We start from the raw sequence: 23,494 nt of genomic DNA on the forward strand, positions 1-23,494 counted from the left end.
AGAAGAAGAAGAACAATAACATCAACAACAAGAAGAGCAACAACAACAGCAAAAGGCAGGAGAACAAGGGGAGCATTTCAGGACTCGAAAACAGAAACAAATAAAAGAAAATGAGGGGGAATATAATGAGAAGAAAGAAGTAGCAGTAGTAGTAGTAGTAGTAGTAGTAGTAGTAGTAGTAGTAGTAGTACTAGTGGTAGTGGTAGTAGTGGTAGTATAGTTGTAGTAGTAGTAGTAGTAGTAGTATAAGTAGTACTAGTAATCGTCGTCGTCGTAGTAGTCGTCGTCGTCGTCGTTGTAGTAGTAGTAGTAGTAGTAGTGGAAGTAGTAGTAGTAGTAGTAGTAGTAGCAGTAATAGTAGTAGTAGTAGTAGTAGCAGTAGTAGTCACGGTAGCTGTTGTAGTAGTAGTAGTAGTAGTAGTAGTAGTAGTAGTAGTAGTAGTAGTAGTAGTAGTAGTAGTAGTAGTAGTAGTAGTAGTAGTAGTAGTAGTAGTAGTAGTAGTAGTAGTAGTAGTAGCTGAAGAAGAAGCAAGGAAAAGGAAAGCCACTAATAAAACGGACGGAATAAAAATTGACATTAATATTTTTTTATATAACACTAAACACGATTGAATCGAGGTGTACCTGTCAAATTTACAAGGATTTCCTGACGAATAGTTCCGTTAATTGTGGCCCTAGAAATTGTCTCACTGTCCCTTTCCGTCCAGTACACCATTCTGTCCTCGTGGTCGTAAGCTATGGAATGAGAATTCCCCACACCATTTATAGGGAGTTCAGTGAAAACAGTATCCAGAAGAGATTTGCTCGGTTCCAAACTACCCGCGAAAATACTATTCCACTTGAGAAGAAAGCAAATGGATGTTTCTGTAAAAGTTCAGGGAGAGATTATTTTAAAAGGGATTATTAATATTACTATGTTAATAATGATAATGATTATATATGATGTGTAATCAGATACACTAACATCGTATTTTACCCAGGGTAGCCACTTCAGTTCCGAAAACTGTTATACCAGTGGGACCTGCTTAATATGATAATGTTATAATTCCGGCTTATATACATATCACTAACAACTAGTAGTTAAGTAAATATTAAAGCTATGTTAAATCATCAAATATGTAACTTAAACGCTACATGGAAATGGAAAATTGGAAATGGGAAAATAAACAACCAAAGCATGAACAAAATACTATTCAATGGAACCAGGGTGTTTCAGCCCCTGCATTATTTCCAGAATGGTGAACAAAAACGTAAATATTACTATTCGATTGTGATTTTTGCATGGTCAGCCCCCCCCCCCCCCCCTCCTTTGATTTTGATTTATAATGATAAACCAAAAAAAAAGTTATTATGGCTTTGATTCAAAATCTTGAAACGGAAGAATGTTTAGGCATTTATTTTATTGCGTGTCACTTTTGAAATCATACTTATTCATACATTACAGATCTTTGTGATAGCAATGTGTAACAGCTAATGCAAAGGTGCTTGGTAGTGAATAAAAATCCAGTTTCACGAGCTACTCTTTCCAAGTGACTATCATTGTATCGTTATGTTGTAATCATTTCTATTATGGTTGTTGTTGTTGTTGTTGTTGTTGTCATGGTAGCCGTTGTAATTAATCATCAGAAAAAACTTGTACCTGTATAAAACCTAAAATGTATAATCTAAACAAACCATAAATTACATACATTTGTATATTTCATGTCGTGATCTATGCTTAGCAAATATATCTGAAAAGTGTTTGGAATCAATCTAATGCCAAAAGCATGGTTGATAAAATTTGGTACACACAAAGGCGCCTCATTCGCCAACTCATAACTATCGCATAATGGCTTGACAACTCTTGCAAATAGGGCCTGCTTATTTTATATTTGTTTTTTTTTATATTTAATTAACTGTACCAATTTATATTTAATTAACTGTACCAATTGTTTGATAGAAGTTGATTCACTTAAGTTTCCAGAAATCTTACCAAGTTCGCACCGGGATCCTATGTAGCCTAGGGGACACTGACACCCGTATTCATTAACAAGGTCCGTACAACTCCCTCCATTTAGACAGGGGTTGCTATCACACTCGTTGATATCTGAATCGGAAATATAATGTTTGGAATCCTAGAAGATGGAATCTATGCACTATGTATAGACACCCCGAAGTCCTCACACCCCTCTCCCCATCTCTGACACACAGACACTTACGCGCTCGCACTAACACACGCACACACACACACACGCACCCCATACCCACACCCCACCCAACAAGCAGCCACGTCTTTAAAAAAGTTTGAATGGAAAATATACACATATTGACATCTCTCAATCCTCATATACCACCTCTCTCTCACACACAAACACACACGCTCGTGTGTGCACCAACCCACACACACGTTTTACTAAAAAAAAAAGTCGGGATGGAAACTACGCCTATATAGACACCTCTAACTCCCACGGTCACTCACTCCGTACACCCCCACACAAACACTCACACAGACAGACACGTCTTACTAAAACGGGCTGGATATAAACTATGTATTTGTAGGGACCTCTAAAACCTCACACCAACTCTACCCCTGTAACACAGAAACACGAGATCACACTTACGCACGACCCCTAATTCTCCACCCCACCCAACAAACAGTGCACTTCTTTAAAAAGTTTGGATGGAAAATATGCACGTATTGACATCTGCCACCCACAAACAAGTCTTACAAAAAAAAAGTCTGGGTGGAAACTACGCCCATATAGACACCCATCAATCTTCACTCCACCTCTAGCTCCCACTATCACACACAAACACCCAAACAATCGCAAACACCCACTCCCTACCCCCCCCCCCACATAAACACACACACAGAGCCACGTCTTACCAGGACTCCTTGGTCTTACTAAAAACGGCCTGGATATAAATTATTAATACGTAGATACCCCTCAATCCTCACACATTTACCTCTCTAACAAACAAACACGAGCTCACACTTACTCGTGCACCCCCAAACCCACACCCCACCCAACAAATAGCCACGTCTTTAAAAAAAGTTTGGATGGAAAATATGCACAAATTATCACCTCAATCCGCCTCTCTTTCCACTATGTCTCTATGCCTATGTCTCTCTCTCTCTCTTTACCCCCCCCCCCCCACACGTTCGTGTGTGCACCGCCCACAAACACAGTAACGTCTTACTAAAAAGGGAGTCTCAGTGGAGGGGGACTGACGTGTCTCCTCTTCTCCCCTCCCCCATCCCCAGTTACCAAATACGAATGTGTAAAATAACCACTAAATAGGGATTTTATTAATTTTTTTGAAATAATAATGACAATTTATTCGATGTTATTTTCTTTAATTCAAAATATCAATTTTGCAGCATTGATACTTACTATTTTTATATTGATGTTATCCAAAAACTATTGCCTTTTATTAGGCCTATTGCCTTTCTATTGCCTTTCATTATTATTGTCATAATAATGACAATTTATTCGATGTTACTTTCTTTAATTCAAAATGTCAATTTTGCAGCATTGATACTCATTATTTTTATATTGATGTTATCCAAAAACTATTGCCTTTTATAAGCTTATCTAATTTGAAAGTAGGGGAGAAAAATAATTATTACGATTGTTGATTTTAATTGTACGAATGTGCGAGATTACAACATCAGCCTCCTTCCTCCAAACTCTTTATAATTCGTTCCACACCCCCTGTTAGTGGTAGCCGTTTTTTTAATAAGTATTGTTATTATTATTGTAGAAGCTAATTGGGAGAAGAAAAGAGATTAGAAAATCCATGAAAATGCGACCCTGCTGTAAACTTTATAAAGTTGTGTGCTCATATTGGCTTCCAATTGCGTAAATTGAACGTAATAATTAATGGCCACGGTTTACAAATCTATTCATTTTTGGTCCCCTTTTAATAATTCCTTTTTTTTTTTTTTTCCTTGCGTGCATGGATATCACTAATGAAATTGGTTTGCCTATCGATAAAAAAAGCATAGCACGTCTGGTCACCAAAGCTTTTGCTCTCATTATCATTGCAAAATTTATAATAGTGACAAGCAAAATATATTGATTTTTATGATAATACAATAATAATTGTAATAACAATAAGAATAGTCAGTTCTTGTTTAGCACATACCACGTTATGAATAACGTCTCTATGCGCTTCCAAAGTATTTGGATATTATTACTCTAGCTGTAGCTCAAGGAGCTTTTACGCGCTTGGCATTTCAAGGAATAAATTCCTGCCAGGTACCCATTCACCTCACCTGGCTTGAGTGCAGCACAGTGTGGATTAATTTCTTGCTGAAGGAAACTACGCTGTGGCTTGGATTTGAACCCACGACCCTCTGTTTCAAAGTCCGGAGACTAATCCACTGGGCCACAACGCCAATGATGAACTGATGATAAATAATTCGATGATAATTTTGAATAAAGATGACAGGCCTAATTATTATAATCGAATCATGATCATGATTATTTCCCTGCATATATTTCGTACATCCTTGATCTTACTTTTCTCCGTGCTTACAATATCATTTGCTCTCTCTATTCTTTTTTCAATGCCATTACCATGCGTTACTTTAATTGGCAGGCCTATTTACAGCGGTCACGCGTTTTACAGAATTAATTCTTACAAAATACTAATTACCTCATCTGGTTTGGGTGCATCAGTCTGTGACTAAAAGGCGAGGGACAGAATAAGTAGACCACTATGCGTTTCGCATGATTATACTAATATTCATTGAGTCCATCCGAGCGACGATTTTAATTGAACAAAAGGAAACAAATTATCGTATCGGAAATAAGATAAGAAATTTTTTATGACATTAAAAAATCTCACTTTTCACATTCCAACCTACCTTAGTGGTCATCTGTCTTCAGTGTAAACATGTTTATAGTGACCATCACAACTTTCCCCCATTTCAAAGGTGTACATGTTTCAGAAATTGGCAGTGGCAAACTGCTCTGCTTCCCCAAGTGACCTTAATTATTCGCTTTTATATAGTGCTTAATGCATCGGAACGACGCGTCGTATCTAAGCGCTTTATACAGATACCGTATATTGCCTTAACAGACAGTGTTGACTAGTAGCATAATCCACAGTACAATGATATGCAAATTAGCAAAACGTAGATGGTGTCATTTCACTATATTCATTTACCGGTCTTTCCCTTTAAGAAGAAGTGACTTTAGGTATTTCTGAATAAAATAGCTGATTTTTGCCAATTTGCTTTGCTCCACCAAGACCGCATTCAATCCGTATCTAAATTCTGCTGATTTCTATAAACCCTTCCAACTACAGCCCTAATGCAGATTTTTTGGTCTGCTTTTAATTTTAATATTATCTCCATTTATAAATATCTAGTCTTTCCTCACCCCCCCCCCCCCCTCCCTTGTTCAATACGGACCTTCATGTATTCTAGCAGGCTGTTAGTGAACGTGTAACATTTACTCGTTTGACAAGAAAGAAAGTAATATTTACCAGTTTCGCAGTAAATTCCAATGTAGCCTGGTAAACAAACACATCTTTGCCCATCTATTGTTTCTTCACATGCTCCATTGACCAGGTTCTGACATGGGTCCTTGTAGCAGTCTGCAATTGAGAAATCACTAAAATCAGAAGCCTACACTGAAAAAAAATCTGGTGTTGATGTAACACCAGCCCGGAATCTATATATGTCTACACCAGAGAAGTGTTATACAACACCAGTTTGGTTTTGGTCTAACACCAGATATATGTTTATACAACACCAATTAGTATTAAAACAGCATCTGCTTGATTCAACTGGTGTTGTTTCAATACTTCTCTGGTGTGGACATATATAGATTCCGGGTTGGTGTTAAACACCGGAGTTTTTGCAGTGTACTTTCCAATAAAGACAAACGCAGATGAAATGGAAGTCCGTAATTTTTTTAAATGACAGAACTTCAATATTTGACCAGACAATAAAATTACAGAAATTACTTATGCGTGCGTGTGTATATGATACAGATTATATGAATACAAATATAAATAGAATATACATAATTTTGTATAATTCTATATTTCATATAATTTTCATCAAAACAGACAAGGAATGACAAGTTATTTGTGATTTGTTTTTTCTCACTGAAACAGAGTTCTATAGTCTTTATGAATATTTAATGAGCAAATTAATATCCCAAAGTATTATTTTGCATTTTATCATATGAAACTCTCATTATTCAAATTTTGTTTATTCAAAATATTGTATTTACAGCTGATTTAATGTATTGAATATTAATATTGATGCAACTTATTTTCTTATAAGTTGTTTTTGCAGGGTAGGTTTTTTCTCTATTTTTTAGGTATGACTCTTTCTGTCCCTCAGATCCAGCTGGTAAAATGAAGTCTTAAAACCTTCCCAAAATCAGCATTTTTACTCATGAAAAAAAAATTATGCAGACCTCAATTGAATAATCCGCATATTTCACGAGTACACGAGGAATGTTGTCAAATCCACTTCTGTCCGAAAATGTCCTCTCGGGTAGGCATGTAATTACAATTTTGCACCCCTAAAAAGTTGTCGCATAATTACAAAGGTATGTCATTTAATTTGGTTTCTACAAGCACATACACAAACCCACACGTCCCCGCACCCACGAAAACCAACACAACTTGTTTTTCATTTTTATTTTTAAACGAGACAGGTCATCCTAACTGTAAAACAATCCTTATAGGAGAAACATTATATTGTGTGGGACGAGGAAAATAAACAAGGAGATAGGATGAGGGGGGGGGGGTTGGAGAGGTGGGGAATGGTGGGGTGAGAGAATATCAACTAACCTGGTAGACGGCATATGATATGACGATCAACGTTATACATGGCAGGCATATTACCAGGCGGGGTGGGGCTGAGTTTTGGTAGGAGTCTGATCGTTGTTCCCCCGGGCCGGTTATAGACCGGCATGATACATCCGGTGGGAGGGTCATCTCCGTCGATGATTTCGATGATGATGACGATAAATCTCTCCTTGGTCTGGTCTTGACTTCGGGATCCGAGATCCCAGCTATTTGAGCGAGAAAAAAACGAAACAGAGTAATGATAATCATACAACTATAATTAACCAGAAATAAAGAGAAGCGATTTCCCCCCAAACCCACCCTTTGCTAATAACAATGTTGATACCGGGGTTTAGGAGAGCAGATACTATAGCTTAATGAGCCAGTAATTTTTAGGGGGCAGACATGGCGTTTGGGGTAGATTTTTTGGTCAAATTCTGCAAGCAAGTTAGCGAGTGAGCAAAAATCGATTTTTTTTTTTTTTTTTTTTAATTTCCAGGAATATGTATGATATTTCATCCTTTTCCTTTCATCTCATCTTTTTTCTCTCTCATTTTTTTTTGTGGGAGAGGGTGTCATGACCCCCACGCCCCTCCCCATCTGTGGGCCAGTGAATGAGGATGGTGGTGGTGGTGGTGGTGATGATGATGGTGGTGGTGGTGGTGGTGGTGATGATGATGATGGTGGTGGTGGTGGTGGTGGTGATGATGATGATGGTGGTGGTGGTGGTGGCGATCATGGTGGTGGTGGTGGTGATGGTGGTGGTGGTGGTGGTGGTGATGATGATGGTGGTGGTGGTGGTGGCGATCATGGTGGTGGTGGTGGTGATGGTGGTGGTGGTGGTGGTGGTGGATGATGATGATGGTGGTGGTGGTGGTGGTGATGATGATGATGGTGGTGGTGGTGGTGGCGATCATGGTGGTGGTGGTGGTGATGGTGGTGGTGGTGGTGGTGGTGTGATGATGATGACGATGGTGGTGGTGGTGGTGGTGGTGATGATGATGGTGGTGGTGGTGGTGGTGGTGATGATGATGATGATGGTGGTGGTGGTGGTGGTGATGATGATGATGGTGGTGGTACTGGTGGTGGTGATGATTGTAACATCTTTAGTTGGAAAATATATATATTTCAAGTAACTGCTTATATATTACCTGTCATGGATAGAGATACCATGACGCACGCCAATAGAAGTAGGCCGCGTGCAGATTTGTGAATTTCCTGAAAAGAAAATTGACATAAAAAATAAAATGATCATAACCCCAGTTAACCAGAGGGTCAAACCAGAAAAACATACAAAAATGGAGGCCTTTAACTCTAAAAATTAAAGAACCTTATAAGATTACATCCTCTTCTATAGTTTATTGAATTCTAAAGACATAACACAAAACAACACATGAAGATAAAAAGGGGGTTCATGTTAGATGTGTGAAAACATTATTATAAGTTATGATATTCTTTATGAAACGGAAGATCTAAATATCCCCGATATGATGTCATAACTTGACTTAAAACTCACAACTTACCAGTAAACAGAGATAAGGTGACACACACAAAAAATAAAAATTACTATCCATCAACTTTTTTTCATTCATTTTAACACACGGTATCTTCTTGCGCATTATCTGGCGTTTAGGTAAATATCGGCCTACATTTGAAAGTGTAACAAAAGTAAAAAGAGGCACGTCTGAAAAAAGATATGTAGAATAACGGGCAATGTATAAATATCTGAACTTACCATTTTGATGTGTGTAAATGACTAAACGTGTAAATTATCAATTATTCAGCTCCTCTCGTTTTCTGGAAAACAATGCGATTTCAGATTAAATACAAGTCTCGAAGAAAGTAATAAGGCCGATGATATGATGATGATGAAGATGATGACGACGACGACGACGACGATGATAAAGAAAGCTGAATTTACGTAGCCGGGTTTTTTTCGCAAGAGGAAACAAAGCGCAAAATTATTACCCGGCTTAAGCTCGCTCTTCCCCCTTTGTCAGCAGCGCTGAGTGCATTCAATGAAGTAATTCTACCAATATTATTTTGCGGATGTTTCTGTCTAAATATTTCTCCTTTCTCGCATCGACGCATAGTAAAATTATTAGTTTAATTTAATAGAGACAAAAAGCGATCATCCTCATTGAGAACAAACGACTCGGTAACCAAGGCAGCGGGAACGCCAAATGAATGCGACCAATCAGAACAAGTGTTACTCCCAGACATGAGAACCAATGTCAGTTTCTATTGGTATAGGTTTTCCTAACCCAGTTGATGACCCCCCCCCCCCCCCTCAATGACACCGACGAAGAACGACCGTGACAATACACAATCAATAGATAGAATAAAATGTTGGGTTTTTTTTCTTCTTCGCCTTCTTCTTTCGGGGTTGGGCAAAAATGCAAAATGAGATCATAGCCTGGGTCGTTTTCTCTCCCCCCCCCTTCTCTCTCTCTTTACGTAATGAAAGTTATAGTTTATGCAAATTCGTGAAATTGAAATAAAAATTAGATTTGCTCATCCACCACGAATACGACACACAGTGCACGGCCGAATACAACCTTGGCATGCTAAAGGCCTGGTCACACCGCCCGAGCGTTGTTGGAGCGGAGAGAAAAAATCATCACCGCTCGCTACCGTTCACCATTTTCGATTTCGATTGTTTTTATTTTGTTTTCGATTTTTGTGTTCGATTTTTTTTCACCAATTTTTTGAGCGGAATTCGACCCTCTTCCTTACCGCTCCAACAACGCTCGGGCGGTGTGACCAGGCCTTTAGTACGTCAATCACAAACATTCAAACACTGTACTAGCATTCACTCAAAGTATAACTCAAACAAAGCAAACGCAAGTGTCTGAAACCTTAGTTAAGATTACGAGCAATAACCTGTGTATTTATTTCATCTGTCTGGTATGCAATGACATATAAAAGATAAATCCCTTCATTTCAATTGAGTAGCGAATGGAAATAGAGAATCTATACCGCAATATACCACTAAAACAATCATTTCTGAACAGTAATCATATTAAACTCACCACCAACATAACAATATACATTATTTTCTTTAGCTTCAATAATAGCAGTAATACGAAAGACCATTCTCACAGATTCTGTACCAATATATATGATGAATCTATTCTGCTAGAAAATGTAATATGGGGACCTGTGCTAAATGCAATAGAAATTTTGAAAATATCAAAACACATTGTTGGAAACTGTGTAAGAAATAGAAATATGCATGTAATTCTGAGGTTTCTTATATGACGATAGCAGGACATTAAACATCGTGGCCCAAATTCTAAAATCAGGTTTAACTTAAACTCGGGTTTAAAGTTTTAGTTTAAGTATGGGAAGCCATAGGTATCAAATTTTTTATTAAGTTGTATGTTTCTTATGTTTACTGTGCTCTTTCCTGATTCATCGATGGTGAAGACAATCATCTATTATACTTCCTACACAATTATGAATGATTTGAGAGCCAAATGAGCTGAAGTATGATATCTCTACTCTTAGTGACTTATATAACAATTGGCTATCCATACTTACACCACAACTTCAAACGTGAGTTTAAGATAAACCTGCTATCAGAATACGGGCCCGTGTGTATTTCTGCAAGAACCTGTGCTCTAACAATGAGTGCTGAATGAAATAAGAGCTGAAAATGTGGTGTATACCTCTCATGTTTCCATAGATGATTTCCATGAGAGATAATCATAGAATACAATGATTACATTTCACTGCAAACACTCCGGTGTTGATTTAACACCAGCCCGGAATCTATATACGTCCACACCAGAGAAGTATTGAAACAACACCAGTTTGGAATCAAACCGATGCTGTTTTAATACTAATTGGTGTTGTATAATCACCTTTCTTGTGTTAGACCAAAACGAAACTGGTGTTGTTTACACTTCTCTGGTGTGGACATATATAGATTTCGGGCTGGTGTTAAATCAACACCGGAGTTTTTGCAGTGTGTTGAACTGTAAGCAGGGAAAATGAGGGGTTTCAACTGGATGATGGATTATGAAGAAAAAAAAAACTTACTTGGTAATTCATAGAGCATAAATGTTTGTTTACATCACATTTCTGAGCATTGTGTAAACATATCTCTTCCTTCTGATAATATTTTTCCATTCACTCAAGTCTACAGCTAGATCTGAGTCATATAACATTAAGTATTAGGGTGATTCTCGTCTCCAAGTGAAAAGCCAAAAGGAGTATATTAAGGTAACAAAACATAATACGTGAAATCTACAAAAATATATAAAGCTTTTTGATAGAGTAGGCAAAATTGGTAATAAATGTACATCCTCACGACTACATGAAAAATCAAACTATGCAATCAGTTAACACAAATATGAGACCTGGTTATAGAAAAAAAATGAATGAACACTATAAGTTCCAAAATGATGCACTTGTAATATTTTGAAAAAAAAATTATACATTCTTTTGAAGTTCTCGAATCCCATCACTCATCCACAATTGGTGAAAATTATGATAAAAATACATATTTTATTCTCATTTGGCAGTGCCTTATGATCCCGCAGGGAAAACGATACTCAATCAATTAATTTTGTAGGATCTTTCAGCCTATATACCTTCATATTAAAACTAAATCTGCATGATGGGCTTAAGCAGTAGCATATCTCTTCTTACACACCGAGGCTTTATCAGAAGTACTCTGGTGCAAAAATAAAAATAAAAAAGGAATGTCGAGGGGGAGTTGCAAGAAACTTGCAATCAATTGCAAGTTAGTATCAGGTCCCAAATTCAACATAAGTCTGGCAATCAGTTGTAAATTTTCACTTGATTGCTGAGGCCCCGTCTTACAAAGAGTTGCAGTTGATTGTAACTATGGTAAGCCAGCAAAGTCAACATACAAAATGCATGTTTTTCTAGATGTGAATGTATATCCATGAATTCATTGATTTCTTGACAATTTGGTGTGTTCTCCTTTGTTTACAAAGGACATTTTACAAATTTCCTGTAGAAAAAAATATGACACTGATGGATTTCAATAGGGTTACGATTGATTGGACCAAGCTATCTGCATGGATTTTGATGTCCCACTAAATATGTTTGATTCAAATTTATTATGTTATTTGCTATAATTGCTTTTACCTCAAAAATGCTTGAATATCATAATGGTTTGATTATTGTATTCAAACAGAAATCTGTGTGTATTATGTTTATATACCCAACATATCTATTGATGTTACCATCCAAGTAAAACTTGTCAAGAACTGTTATTTCTTTAGAGTTACTTTTTCACAATAGCTTAAAAATAGGGGGAGGATGGGGGGCGAAAGGGGGTTACACATGAAATTAAAGAGATATGCTACTGCTACAACTGCAAGGAAAAACTTCTCCAATAGGCCAATATTTATTTACCTTCATGTCAAATTACACATGGCAAAAACAATCATTGACACATCAATATTGCTACATATAATCAATACATGAATTTAAAAACATACACATATGGTATTCTTGTTTAATTGTTTGATATGCAGTTTAGATGCACTTTGAAAACAAATTTTCCCTTTGATTTTTAGTGTCATTCTCCTACATAATTTATAAGCGCACTTCATTATTCCTAATGAGCTATGAGAAAAATATTGATGGTAAGCGAAAGTTTAACATTCTGATTGCAAGCCTTATCAATTAGCAATTCTAAATTAACTGAATAACTTCAGGTAATACAGATCTACCCAAATCTGAATATTATTGCTTTACATAAACCATTCTCTAAATGTGACTAAACTTCTCTCAAATCTTATGCTGATTTTTTTTTATTACTCCTAATCACAAACACATATATTTCCTTTTTTTTATTAATCACAAGAATTTTTTTTATTCTTAAAAATCTGGGTAAATACATGTATATACAAAAAATCAAGAGGAAAAAATAGACAATTATCTGAAATATAAACACAAAAAAATAATGTGAATAACAAAATAAGGACAACAAAATTACAATAAGGACAACAAAATCAAACTTCAAATTCAAAACAAAAACAAGAAATTGGGGATTTCACACAAAGTATACATATACTAGTACTTTTGATGGTATAATAATCTTTATGTTTATATCTTACTAGCTCAATAATGCTAGAATTGATGCTTTGTTTTTTATCACATTAAATCACACAAATCAATAAACAATTATTATTGATCTACATTCTTTTGCAGTACAATTCAAGCTTAAAAGGATTGCAATGACCCATGGAATAAATGCATGGTCAGAAAAAAAGAAAAAGTTTGATTATTTTTGACGACCTTTATCATGTATACAAAGCACATTTCTCTTCCCGAACGTAAGGAGATATTCCATAGTTTAATAAGAACCACAACTTGTAACAATCAATAAAGATTCTGAACTTTACTTAAACCAGTACTTTATGTTATGCAATAGTACTCGCATCAGTCGCATGTACTCAACTTGCTCATTTATTTTAAATTTGGCTAAAAATAGAACATCAAGATCTGTACTAGTACCACGGGAATCAGTACATTTTCATTTTTTAAAAGACAAAAAAAAAACAATACAAGAAAATCTGCAAAAAGCAATACAAAATCACAATTATCTTTTATTTTACTAAATCAATTAGGAATGTACTGATTCATCATCTTTAAAAAATCATCAAGAAATATATATATATATCTGTGTTCCAAAAGAAAAGAAGGAAAAATATTTTAGCTTGAAATACACTGTCTAATTAGCCACATTTCTTGAGCGAATTGCACTATATCTCTTTCTGTTTCAATTTGTGGCAAACAGTGCCCTTTTGTTCATTTTCAATTGTGCACCCCTTTTGTTCATTTTCAATTGTGCATCATTAGAATCGCAGTAATGTTAAATGTTTTATGTACTTTATTTATAGTATATTTCTACCAATAAGCATTTCATAATCTGTCTGTGAACATTGACCTGAAGAAATCCATTACCAGACAATATGGTGAAGAATAGAGTGTTCATACTGTGCAATATTCTCAGTCTCTTTTTGTCAAACACAGTGCTCTGGACCCAGGGAGGATATGACTATTTAGGCAGTGTAAACAAACCCTTCTCTGTACACTCTACACAAATGACTTCATCTCAATCAAACAATTAAATCCTGATTAAATCTCTTTTCAGAGTTATTTCTGTTGAAGGTTTTAGGCAATAACAAGAGGCACATCGTCGGAGAAACCGCGAATCATCGGCTGATCTTCGTCCGAACCTGCAATTAAAGAGACAAATAAAAAAGGAAAACAAAACATTATCATTTGGTTATTGTTCTGCAACTACCATTATGCCTACTAGAATTAATTTACTTCATTCTTATATGATAACATACAATTAAAGATAAATGAAAGTAGCAGCAGTAAACACTGATTTCACATGAAAGTCTTTAAAACCAGGCTTAATTGTCACTACATTAACAAGGATCTAGATCTGGTTACAGTTACATAAACTGAACTGTGTGAAATCTTGAAATCTACGCTGAAAAATGTTCACACTGAAGACAACCAACACAGATAAGCGCACGTGGGACAGTGTATTATTGCTTTGACTGTTGGCCCGATGCTTGACCCAAATCCCCTGCTTATTTGCTAATTTCTCAGCAATTACACAATTTTTTCTAGAATCCTTTTGCACATATGTTTTATTTATACAAACAGACACTTTGGTGGTCATTTCATTTGATTCTGTACGAACTCATTTTGATATCGTTACCAAAACTAGCATTTACCTTTAATTTACACAATTTCTTCCAGAATCCTTTGGCACAAACGTTTTATTTATACAAACAGACACTTTGGTGGTCATTTCATTGGATTCTGTATGAACTCATTTTGATATCGTTACCAAAACTAGCATTTACCTTTAATTTACACAAATCATGACATAATGATGAAGTTGAGTGGGTGGTTGTTGCAATTAACCCCTTAGGGGGTGTTTCATAAACCAGTTAGTCGGTGATTTTCACAGACCAATTCGCTCTGAGCCAATCAGATGCAAGGATTTCAGTAGCTTATAACAAATAGTCAATGATAAACCACTTGTAGGAAATGGTCACCAGGAGAACAGACTCAGATAGATATTAAAATGGATAAATACTGAGCCTACACTCTTTGGGGTATGCATGGTGTCAAGTGAAAATTTGTCAATAAAAAAAAAAATACTGCCAATTTTGATACATTCACAAAATTTTGCACGTGCACGAAGTTTGTTTTGGTTTGAAATGGAGTGAGGAATGTAGGTGATAGTATTCACAAATGATTGGTGTTTATTTCATCCTTGGTTTTAAATATTTTGCAGTATGATTTAAATGATTATTGTTAAATTGCAGATAAATTGAATTGAATTTTTAGGAATGATAAATTTGGCTTATTATGTCTGAAGATGATATTTCAGCTGAAGGATTGAAGTTTTAAAAGGCTTTGTAATATTTTTTTCAGTATAAAATGAAATTATGATAAAATTACAGATAACTTGAATATTTTGAATAAATAAATAGAATTTTGTAGGAATGATAAATTTGATTTTTTATTTGTATGAAGGTGAAACTTTAGCTGAAGCTCCAAAATAAGTATAAGATGGGCTTGGTACTTTCTTAAACGTTCTGATATGTAAAGTGAGAATGGAATTATTATCAATCTAAATCCCAGATAATTTACTTTAACTTGTATAATTCTGTAGGCATAAGCATGGAAATGATTTTATACATACAGCAAATCTTAATCTAATACTGTAGTCCCCTTGGGGGGGCATACAAGTACCCCCCCCCCCATTAGTTTGCATGATTAATCCATAAAGTGAAATGGCTTGTGAAAAACAATTCATGTTTAAAAATGGCATCAACAGCTTTGGATTAATATGAAGCCCTGATGTAGCTGCAATTTGGGATTACCATTTTTTCTTAACTTTGTAATCTCAATGGAGTAATTATATAGGCCAAAAAGACTGAAACAAAATGTTATATTATAGTATCAATAATATCTGGTATGAGTAAGCACATTTTTTGGGAAGAATAGAAATGAGATTTTGCTGTCACCTGAAAAGGTGGATGGCAGAACCATGTAAGTCTCAATATAAATTTGAGATATGTAGAGAACGACGGAAGTTAAGATATTGGAAAAAAAATCTTCCTGCCGATTCTGAAATGATGTACAATGTACTTGTTTGGAAGATAATCAATCATTATAATTTCAAGCTGAATTAAAACGTTTGTTTTTTTGCTTTTTTAATCCACACAATAACTTTGTGATGACTACAAATGTATAAATTGGATGATCTTTTTATGTTTGCATGGTGGAGTTTGAAACGTGGAGAAGGTCTACGGTTGACAATGTGTAATATGAAGAAGGGAAGGAAATATACAACATATAGAAAATTCTGCTGCAAGACTTATAACTCGAAAAGGAAAATTTGAACACATCTCCCCTATCTTATCTGACCTTCATTGGCTACCCATTCGATCAAGGATCAAATATAAACTTCTCATATTGACATTCAAATGTATTCATGGTAATGCCCCTGCTTATCTTCAAGAACTTGTCCAGATTCATAAACCCAAGCATAATCTCCGTTCTGGCTCACAAAATCTTCTCTCTGAAATTACTGTCAAGACCAAATCATATGGGGATCGGGCTTTCCAGAAAGCTTCGCCAGCACAATGGAATTCTCTTCCATCGACATTAAGAAATATTACCCAGCTTGAGAAATTCAAAGTTCAATTAAGAAACCACCTCTTCCAGAATGTTTGATTTAGTCACTCGCGCATAGAGACCTGTAGGTGTTATGCGTATTTAAGAAATGTACTATCATTATTATTATTATTATAGGCAGAAAAGAGTCTTCACTCCTGAAGACGGACAGTCAACCTGCCCGACACGTCGAGTAACCTCTCTTCACTTCATCCTGCTACTACACAAACCATCGCTACTGAAGCCATATTCAGCTCTTCTCATTTGGTTTACAGTCCTTTTCAGGACTTCACTCACTTTCAAGAAAAGAATACTTCTACTTTCTTCTTTTCATTCCTATCTAGTCTTTCAATCTCAATTTTTCTGCCTGTATTTCCTTCCCTTCTTCGTATTACACATGGTGAATTGTAAACCTTCTCCACAGTACAATTTTAAATGGATTGCAAAAAACTCTTTTATCAATAGTTTGCACATGTAGCACAATCAGTTCATGTGTGTATTTTTTTACCTGTACTGATAGTAAACCACCCCTGGATATGTTAGTTGATAGCTGTAAAATAATATAATTTGTTTTGATAAACAGATTACGCTCTTACAAGCGATACGTCACAGACATATTCAATAACACCTACTCAATTCCTGAACTGCTTGACATGTTTTAGCTTCTAACCGAGAAAGCAAAATTCTGATCATGTGTCGTATGCAGTGGCGGACCGTGACCCCGAGGAGACAAAGCATTGGGGGGCACGGCATAGTTCACAAACAATGCAGTGCCCCCCCCCCCATGCTTTGTCTCCTCCGGGTCACGGTCCGCTACTGGTCGTATGTACATGTAGAATAGTAATTTGACAACTTTATTCTTGACAAAATGCATACCACAAAGGCGTTTCCACTTTGTACAAAAACACAAGTTACATATAAATATACAAGAAGATAATCAATAGTTTATAGCAAACTTTCGCACTACATGTAAATTTCAAATTGTTCTATCAAAAAGGTACATGTAACAAAACTATCCTTGAGCACATGAGCAAATCAATTATGGAGAAAGAGTCAATTTGACTGGATGCCAAATAAAAGAAGAACCCCCTTGCCCGCCTATTAAAGGACCCCAACTGACTAAACCAAACTCAATATGACAGTTGCCCTTTGAATGAAGAATTAGAAATTATAAAGAAAATAAACATCACAGTTGAAACTACCTCTGGTTGAGAAAAAGGACAATCTTTATAACATTTAAAATTAATCTGAACATAAAAAATGCTCTTCATGCAACATCAACAAAAATCACAGACAAACACACACGATGCAAAATTAAAACAAAACAAAACACAGCCAGGATAACTGTGAAATATCAGGCAATACTTTGTGCATTCTAAAATCATCTAAAGAAAAAATAACTGCTTCTTATGGCTATGTGTGATATCATAAAGGGGAAATTATGTATAACATCCTACAAAAAAAAAGTATACGAATTATGTAATAAAGACTACCATGCTGACAAAATTATAGTATAAGCGCTGTATAAGCTAAAACAACAACATTATAGTAATTCAACTATTTAAGTATAATAGAAAAAAAATATTTAGAAATGAATCGATCAAAGGTAGAAATAATACTAAATCCCTCAAAAAAAATTTGGACATCTAAGTTTGGCCATTTATTTCTCCCAACTCCAATCAAACACAATGCATATTTGACATCATTCAAGATTATTTATTTCTCTTTAAATGATACCATGCTTGTTATAATCATGCCATTAGGAAAAGAACAGGATTAAAAAGTGCTGGATGATGTCTGAATTTAAAAGCTGCAAAACAAGCAAAAATAGTTTGGAAATCTGATCAAAGTCAGATTTCCAAACTTTCTTGAGGAGTTTAGTTGAGCTTTAATACGCGTAAAACAGATCTCTGAGTTTCACAGCACTCTTTTTTTTCCCCCGAAGTAATTATTTCAGTAAATTTGCATTCAGAAGTCACATCAAAGCATGTTCTCTAAAACATATATCAAACCCAAGACTCTCTAAAAAATAATGTGTTTTCAGCTCAAAACACTTTAGATTTGTGCAGCAATAAAAGTTAAAGTAAAAGAGTGCCTTTGATTTTGCTTCAGAATTTTATAGAGCACATTTTGCACTAAATGTGATAAGAATTGTGTGCTTCACGTTCATGAACCAACAACTGAAAAGAAGCCTGAGGAGATGAGAAAAAGAGCATTGCATGGGTACGTGACATATCGTGGATCTTCCTATATTCTCATCAACTATATTCTTTTTCTCTATTGTAGGTATTAATGTGAGTTCAAAACCATGCTTAAATAAAACTCATGAGGCAAGTAGAATTATATATTTCTCAATTTCTTGTTCAAATTCAGTGATTGTGATGATAAGTTTGCAGGGAGCAACAATCCCCTATGACTTTCCAAGTATGGAAGAAAACTGAGGATGAAAAAAATGAAAAGAGGCAAAAACAACGATACACAAGGCAGAAAAACAGCAAAGAAGAAAGAATATCTTTCTCTTTTTTTTATAAAAAGAAAGGCCTTGATCCTGCACCTCGAATTAACTGATAGTTACCAGGGGCTGTAATTATTGCTATGTTTACAATTAATAGAATATCTTCAATTCCACTTTGAGTTGATTTCTTCATCATCATCGTCATTACAAAAGTCCTTACATACCATCAGTGTGTTCGTGAGTACTTTTTGGAAGTGCTAAAGCAGTGGCCCAAAACTGCCCAGAACAAAGAACAACTCACAATTACAAATTTATCATTCTCACTAGTGTCACATTAAATGAGACCATCAATTCTCCCTACCGCAAATATGATAGTCAACAATAGCGGGCAGTATATTTATAATAATAATGATATTCCGCATTTATATAGCGCTTAATATATCGGAACAATGTCTCTAAGCGCTTTACAGACATATTATTACCCCAGTAGTCATCCGATCGTTGCATGCCCACATACAATGTATGCACCTTCTCCACTCCCTGGGGAGCATTCCAACAAGAGTTCCAAGACTCAATTGCTAGGCATACTGCATGTACATATAGGCTTTCACATCCTACCGGGTACTCATTTAACACCTGGGTGGAGAGTGGCAAAGTGTGGATTATTATTTCAATGACATTATCACAAGGACTGTCATATTTTCTTCAATTATTGGAGGAAAGAATTTGTATTAATAATAATAATGTATGTAATTTTAATTTTGTATGTAATAATAATAATAACGCGCCTCAGAATAGAATATTTCTAGATAGATGGCGCTATATAAAAATGCCTATTATTATTATTATTCCATTCCTTTTTCAATTCATACAAAACTTTATAGCTTGCTTCAGAAACAATCCCAGAAGATTCTTTCATCAGAACTGAAATTTTGCTTAACTGTCCATTTTCTATTAACAGAATTAGACACATTGCATTTATTGTCCTCCAAGCACATCAAATAATAGACCATTACAGGTAGGAGGATATGTCGCCCTCTACTGTTGAACTACATATTTGTGGTAGGGAGATGTCTATCATGGCAAGAGAAAGGTACAAGCAAGATGCTAGTCGAGTGCTCAAGACCTGGTTTAACAGCTGAAACCCTCCCCCTTGACCCACATGCCAAGATAACAGAGTTTATCTAGGTGTCACAATTGCCATTTTGGGGGAAGAAGTAATAATAGTTTGTGCAGAGTGGTTGTTGTCGCTATTATAACACTCTCCGGCTGAATCTACAAACCATTAAAAAATCAGGGACTTGTTTCATAAAACTTGTTACAATGACAAAATAACTAACAGTTTAAAGCTACTGAAATCCTTTAATTTGATTGGCCGATTTTCACCACATAATGAAAATTGTGCATTTGTTATCATAACAAGCCTTTTATCGAATGCGATCCAACCCGCTAGGAGGATATCAAAATGTGGTCAATAATTCAATGTTAGCCAAAGCATGAATAACCACGTTTGAAGCACTGATCTATCATAAATTTCCTGATTCGAACTATAGGTTAAGAACCAAACCAATCACACATTAGAAAATTTATCCTTAACATGAAAGAAGTTCCTGCAGCATAGTCTCGAGAACACCTGTAATCTTACCAGATTGCGTAATCTTACAGGAAATTGGTATTTGATGTATGGAACCTTACAAATTTTCTTAAAGAAAACCCTTTTCCCCTTTTTAAACAGACATGTTCTGTTAAATTGCAGACGTATTCCTGTTTTATGAATTTACAGAATGATTCTGTTATTGCTTTCTGCAAAATCTTCTCTTTTTCCCTGTAAAAATCATGTTTTTTTAACAGTGCAGACACATGTAAACTCTAGCAAGGAAGCCAAGATGTTTTTATTTATTTATTTATTTATTTATTTATTTATTTATTTATTGTATAAAGAAAACTCAGAGTGGTCTTGAAATTTTCTTTAGAGCATCAAAAAGAGACACCCTACTCAAGCTTGGTATAAAAGTTGCTATATCCCAGGTGAAAAAAAATCTTCTTTGGGGGAGGGGCCTTCTCACAGCCTACTGCTAAAATATGAAACACTTCAGTAAATGGAGGTTTCCTGGGGCTCCTTTGGGCATTTCAGGAGCAAAATCAACCAATCCAACATCTAGTTTTTCCCCCGGACGGGCCAGACAAATATATTGCTGTACACATGCGTGACCAAAAAATATCCCAACAACCCCTAAACAAGTTTTTCTCTGTGTGAAAAATAACCCCCTGAACAGGTTTTTTGCAGGGTTTATTTACACATTTTGGCCCTTAAACAAGATGTCGCCAAAATACGACCTCGGGGGAAAAAGCTTGGGAAAAAAACAGTCTTTAAAAAAAAAGTTTTCAGGGGAAAAAAACACCCTAAATAAGTTTGATCCTGCGATTGACCAATGACCAGTCTTTCAAAACCATCCTTTTTCTTGTTAATTTGTGTTTTTGATACCCTTAAAGCATCCATACGCGGACCGCGTCCAAAACTGAAAAACACCCCTTTAAACACGTTTTCTTGGTCACGCGTGTGTACATCTATATATTTGACTGCCCCCCCCCAGGTTTTTTCCCCCAAGTAGTATATCCCAGAGGTGGGTCATTCTTTTTTTTCATTGGGAGGAGGGAGGGGGTTTATTCAGCTGTTACACCAACAGTGACGGAAAGTCTTACCTTGAAGCTCAGCTAATAATTCTGATCATGGTCAATGAATGAATGAAAGGAAAGAAAGACAGGTACAAGATGACATGAAAGGGTTAATAAACAATGAAAGTCACAGTGGAGGTGATATTAGGACGTCAAAAAAAGTACACATGTGTTGATCTAGTGCTTAACTTTGAAAGGAATATCTATGGTAAGTTTTGTTTACTAGAGATAGAATAGTCATTACAATGATTTAAAAAAAACAGTCAAATGACTCTTTTTATTCATTATCTTCATAAAGGGATAATGTTGATAATAGACAAATTTTCTTTTGTTCTCTACATTACATATTCCCCTGTGTAAAATCTGCTTTACATTAGATATGTGTACTTACCAAAATCGCCTTTCCCCTAAATTTTAACCCTTACCCTCGGATATTTCATTTCAGTCCCACACATAGCATTTTCCCGAGGGTATATCAAAGAGAGAATGCATACCCCCAAGGATCCACTCACCTAAGTCTCCACCATCGTCGTCTTCACTCGTGGCAAACGTGGCAGTTCCTGACCTGGTGTCGTAGTGACTGTTGGCGAAGGACATGAAGCTCTGCTGTAGTCGACGATGTCGGACAGCGAAGTAGACCACGATGACGACGAGGACAATGACCACAACCCCGACAGCAATGCCGGCGTAGAGAGCTTGGTTTTTAGAAATGGCATGCGGAGGTGGAGCACCTGTTTGGTTTCAAGGGTTAATAAAGATGTTGGTTTAATAAGTTCATGTTAGGAAATGTGAGTGCCCTGCTGAACAAGACTGCTCAAGTGCTTCAAGTCTGTCTAAAGCTATCTAGGCCGGGGTATTTTGGAAGATCATATGGCGGTGGGGGGCCTCCCAGCCCCCCCCCCTTGAGATCTCAGCCGTCGAGCACGTCGGAAATTGGCACACAGGTTGCCTGGGACATAATCTACCAAATTCTGTATCAATTTACTTCATGCAAATCGCTATTAATTGATTATGCTAATTTATGCATAATTAGTATGCAAAATCATACTGTTTCCACTGATTCCCTAAATAAAGCTCCAAGTGTTCTAATTTTTGGTGTAGAAACTCTTTGGCCCAAATTCACAAAGATGGTTTTGAAATCCCACTGTTGAATCCATGGTTTATTCAGATTTCCTGTATAAATTATGCTTAATTTTAGCGCGTATTGGTGCGTGTATAAAAAATGTCCAATGCTGATGCGCGCTTTTGCCACAGTGCGCCAAATTGACTCCTGTTACCATGGTTAGATACGCTATTTTATTCATGAGTCCACTGTTTGAAGAGTGGACTCAAAACAGTGGACTCGTGAATAGAATAGCGTGGATAACCACGGCAACAGGTGTCAATTTGGCGCAATGGGACAAAAGCGCGCATCAGCATTGGACTTTTGTTTTTCAAAAGATGTGCGAGACTTGAAAGTAAATAATCAGCAAGCGGCGTGGTCAAAAAATTTCGCACACTGAATATTTGTGCGAATCATTGAGGGCCCCCCGGCCTAGATAGGGTTAAAGGTCAGTAATGTGAATTACACCTGAGTATCATCAAACATTACAATATTACAAAATCATAGTAGTCATTGAATGCATTTTTTACTCATTAGAGTTTTTAGATGTATTGGTGTTTCCATTAGAGAGATGATTTTTGCAAATAGAAGGCAGAATGTCTCATTATTAAAATCTTAAAATGACTTAAAATCTGCTGACTCAGCCACAGCCTTTTTTTTCTCATTTCCAACAGAACAGTATACAAAACCCTAAAAATACAATCATAGCAATGGAAATATGATAAACAAACATAAAACACAATATACCTGTCTTATCTTAAGCATACATTTGA

General features: G+C 36.0%; 1 protein-coding gene and 1 pseudogene across 1 annotated transcript in view; both read right to left on the reverse strand.

Annotated features, from left to right (window-relative positions):
- The window catches only part of LOC121419497 (pro-epidermal growth factor-like), a 7,618-nt gene extending 6,763 nt beyond the window's left edge, over positions 1-855 (reverse strand). Inside the window, exon 1 of the mRNA XM_041613950.1 lies at positions 625-855. Within this exon, the coding sequence (XP_041469884.1) occupies positions 625-715 (91 nt within the window). The 5' untranslated portion in view covers positions 716-855. The remainder of the gene's footprint in view (positions 1-624) is intronic.
- A 12,084-nt stretch (positions 856-12,939) lies between these two features.
- The window catches only part of LOC121420462, a 90,390-nt pseudogene continuing 79,835 nt past the window's right edge, over positions 12,940-23,494 (reverse strand).

The sequence above is a fragment of the Lytechinus variegatus genome, chromosome 8 (assembly GCF_018143015.1).
Source record: "Lytechinus variegatus isolate NC3 chromosome 8, Lvar_3.0, whole genome shotgun sequence".
Lineage (NCBI taxonomy): Eukaryota > Metazoa > Echinodermata > Echinoidea > Temnopleuroida > Toxopneustidae > Lytechinus > Lytechinus variegatus.